This window comes from Otolemur garnettii, unplaced genomic scaffold, assembly GCF_000181295.1.
Source record: "Otolemur garnettii isolate 467f Iridium unplaced genomic scaffold, OtoGar3 scaffold00133, whole genome shotgun sequence".
Lineage (NCBI taxonomy): Eukaryota > Metazoa > Chordata > Mammalia > Primates > Galagidae > Otolemur > Otolemur garnettii.
This window is the reverse complement of record NW_003852528.1, coordinates 2162193-2165456: the sequence shown is the minus strand read 5'-3', so window position 1 is coordinate 2165456 and position 3264 is coordinate 2162193. Positions and strand designations below refer to the sequence as shown.

The window sequence follows — 3264 nt, the reverse complement described above, 5'->3', positions numbered from 1 at the left end:
GGCCACTCAGCTGCCCAGAGCAACTGGCCTCTCCCCCTGCCCACACTGTCCTCTTGCTAACCCTGATCACTTGCTAGAGAGCGCCCCCCTCCCTGCCTTGCCTGGGTTAGGTTGGGAGTCATGGTAGGGGTTGCAGGGAGGGAAGACCCTTTCTTTGCTTCATAAAGAGGCTGACACATTGTGATCCTCAGGGGTAAATGTCTCCCAAGCATCTGTGGGCTGTCAGCACCCTTTGAATCCTGTGGTGTGTACATCCCACCAGGTGGTGAAAACCCCATTTCCCGCCTGAAATAGGGACGTCCAACAGGCTCCTCATGCTGGTCCCCGAGGCACCACATGCACAGTGAGCCATGGACTCAGCTGTCACTCTGAGTTCTCTCACTCATTCATCTAAACCCTCGCCGAGAACCTGTTGTGTGGTCTGCTCCCAGGGCTGCCTTAGTGCTGAGGATTCTGTACCCAGTCAGTGGGTACACACAGATACAGCTACAAAATGTGGCATGTGGCTTCAGCTGTTTGGGAACCCTTCTATCTTCTCAGGGGCAGAGGGTGTGCCTCCTGAAGGGTCCCCCGGGGACATAAAGGCCAGCCTCAGAGCCAGTAGTGACAAGGGCCTGAGTGATGGAGGGGGGCTGGCTCCAGGGGGGGCTCTGGTTGAGCTTGTCCAGGCTGGCTTGGGCTGGGCAGTGCGACCCTCTTCTCCACTGTCAGGGAGGCCTGCACTCCTTGCCCATGATATTAAATTGGGTTCTTTTAAAATATAGCAAAGCACCAAGTCTGGCCTGATGGTGGCTTTACTTGAGAGCAGAGGCCACAGGAGAGGGGCTGTCAAGCTCGGGTGTCCAGGGCTGTGTACCCAGGTGGTTGGGATTCAAGATGCAGGAAGAGACTTTATCTCTTTTACGTTTACATGGGTGGAGCTGGAACATATCCTACTTAATAAAGTATCTCAAGAATGGAGGAAAAAATATCCCATGTACTCAGTACTATTATGAAACCAATTTACAATCACTCACACTTTCATGTGAAGAATAGATCATAACTATGGCCCACGATGAAGGAGGGAGGAGGAGGGATGAGAGGGGAATGGGGAGGTCAGATGGAGGGAGGGTGAATGGTGAGATCACACCTATGGTGCATAATGCAAGGGTACATGTCGGATCTATTAGCATAGAGTATAAATGTCTTAACACAGTAACTAGGTAAATGAGATGAGGTATATATTAACCAGTGTGATGTAAGCATTCTTAATTCTATATGAAATCAGCACATTGTACCCCCCCAATGCATTAATGTATACATGATCTATGTGTTTATGATTTAATATATATTAAAAAGAACATGCAGGAAAGAGGCAGCAGGGCAGGCTGGGGAGCCTGATGGCGGATGGAGCTGCTTCTAAGACAGGTATGCAAGCTATGCTCACGCTGGCTCCGCCCCCTGCCCACTTGCCTGTGTGTGTAAACAAGGCTGTTCATTTATGTAATATAACCCCAGTAAACAGTATTCTGGACATTGCTCCTACTTTATTTACTCTAAAATGACAGCAGTGGTGAGTAGCTGTGACAGTGACCTTGCAGCTAGCAAAGGCTGAAATACTGGCTATAGGGCCATTTATAGAAAACATCCATGACCCTGTCCTAAAAGGGTCTGCAAGAGCTGTGCCCTAGAGGCCCTGGCTGGGCTCCAGCTAGATGCGGAGTGGGGGGCAGGAAGTTGGTTTGGGGTTCACTGAGATGTGCCCACCAGGGGCCATACCCACTGAGGACAACCCTCCTGGGGGAATGCATGGCCCCTGGAGCATCGGGTGGGAGGCCCTGACCCCTATTCTCAGAAAGTTGTGTGTTCCCATCACCCCTGCCCAGGTGCTCCACTTGTCCCCCACTCCAGGCACCTGTCAGGAGGTGGACAGAGGCTGTGCTAGTAAGGGTCCCAGGGAGTCTAGGCTTGTGGGGCGGGCCTAGTGCCTCCTTGCTATTCCTGGTTCTCTCCTGGCACCCTTGGGTGTTCTCCATTGGGTAGCTTCAGTCATGCCCTCCCCTGGCTGGTCAATCTCCTCCCACTTAGGGAAAACGCCCCCCACCACCCCACCACAGGCTCTGCCTTTGTCCCAGGACAGTTTCTTTGCATCTTTGCCACACTCCGGCATCTATGGGTGGGGATGTGGCTCTCCGGGAGAGCTGAGTTGGAGAAAGAGCAGCCAGATCAGGTGAGCCTGGGCTGGGGCTGCAGGTGGGGGCTGGGCCTCTTCCTTCCCTCAGTCAGTCCTCAGCCTTGAGGCCAGCACTCATTTATTGAGCACCTACTATATGCCAGGAATGTTTATATGCATCTAATGTTTAACTATAAATTATTTACTATATTATTATAATCATTATGCTATTATATATTATTATGAGAAGTGGGTGTTGCCACTTTTCAGATGAGGCAGTGGAATAGAATCAGCCCTTAACTTCTGTGGCTGGGGGAGAGGTCCGTGTAGCACATGCACCCTTGAAGGCAGACACTCCGTGTCTTTTGTTGCTAGGGCGCTGGCTTCACGGAGAGGACACTGGCTTCCATGTGGTGGGGGTGTGGTGCCCCTCTCCTCAGGGCAGTGAGCAGGGCAGCTAAGCATGCAGGTGCGTGGCCTTGGGACACTCAGGGACTGTCAGCTGAAAGAGTGTGAGAACTGAGGGCCGGCCGGGTGCTTCTTCCCTGCATGCTGATGTTTTCCCCGGGAGAAGAGGGTGTGTGTTCCTGCCTGAGCCCAGGGCGGGTCTGCTGCCTGTCCTGGGCACTGATGGGCAACACGATGACCTTCCCAGGCAAGATGGGCTCTGCGTTCTGTGAGTGTCCACATAAATTCTCCAACCATCCCTTCTGGGACTAAAACCACGCATTCCTTGGAAGGTTGTTATGACTTTATGTTAGTTTGAATTCTCCACTAGCTGCTATTTTCAAACTGATGCCCTCTGCACAGTGGAAAGGGCTTACGAAGGAGATAAGTAGATGGAGGAGGGAACCAGAGTTTGTGTCCACGCGTCCCTGTCTGGGAGAACTTCTAAGATACGAGTTAGTTCAAATTCATAAATGTGACTTGAAGTGACAGAAAACAGGCAGATGATGTGGGCTGGGGGCCTGTGTGTCTGGACAGACAGGGCAGCAGGACCACAGTCTCTGCTGTTTGAAGCCACCAGCTTGTGGTAATTTGTATGGCAGCCCCAGGGCACTCATGCACCATCCTTAGAGTGAAGGCTTTCATTTTAAACTCGTGGCTGGGCT

The 3264-nt window shown here is 52.0% G+C and overlaps 1 protein-coding gene across 4 annotated transcripts in view; it reads left to right on the top strand.

The window, feature by feature from the left end:
• RAB17 (RAB17, member RAS oncogene family) overlaps positions 1–3264 on the top strand; it is a 17248-nt gene that overhangs the window by 6856 nt on the left and 7128 nt on the right. Inside the window, exon 2 of one of the 4 annotated variants that reach the window (XM_012810431.2) lies at positions 1348–1407. The exons of the other annotated variants lie outside the window; for them this stretch is intronic. Within the exon in view, the coding sequence (XP_012665885.1) occupies positions 1380–1407 (28 nt within the window). The 5' untranslated portion in view covers positions 1348–1379. The remainder of the gene's footprint in view (positions 1–1347; positions 1408–3264) is intronic. 4 annotated transcript variants of the gene reach the window in all.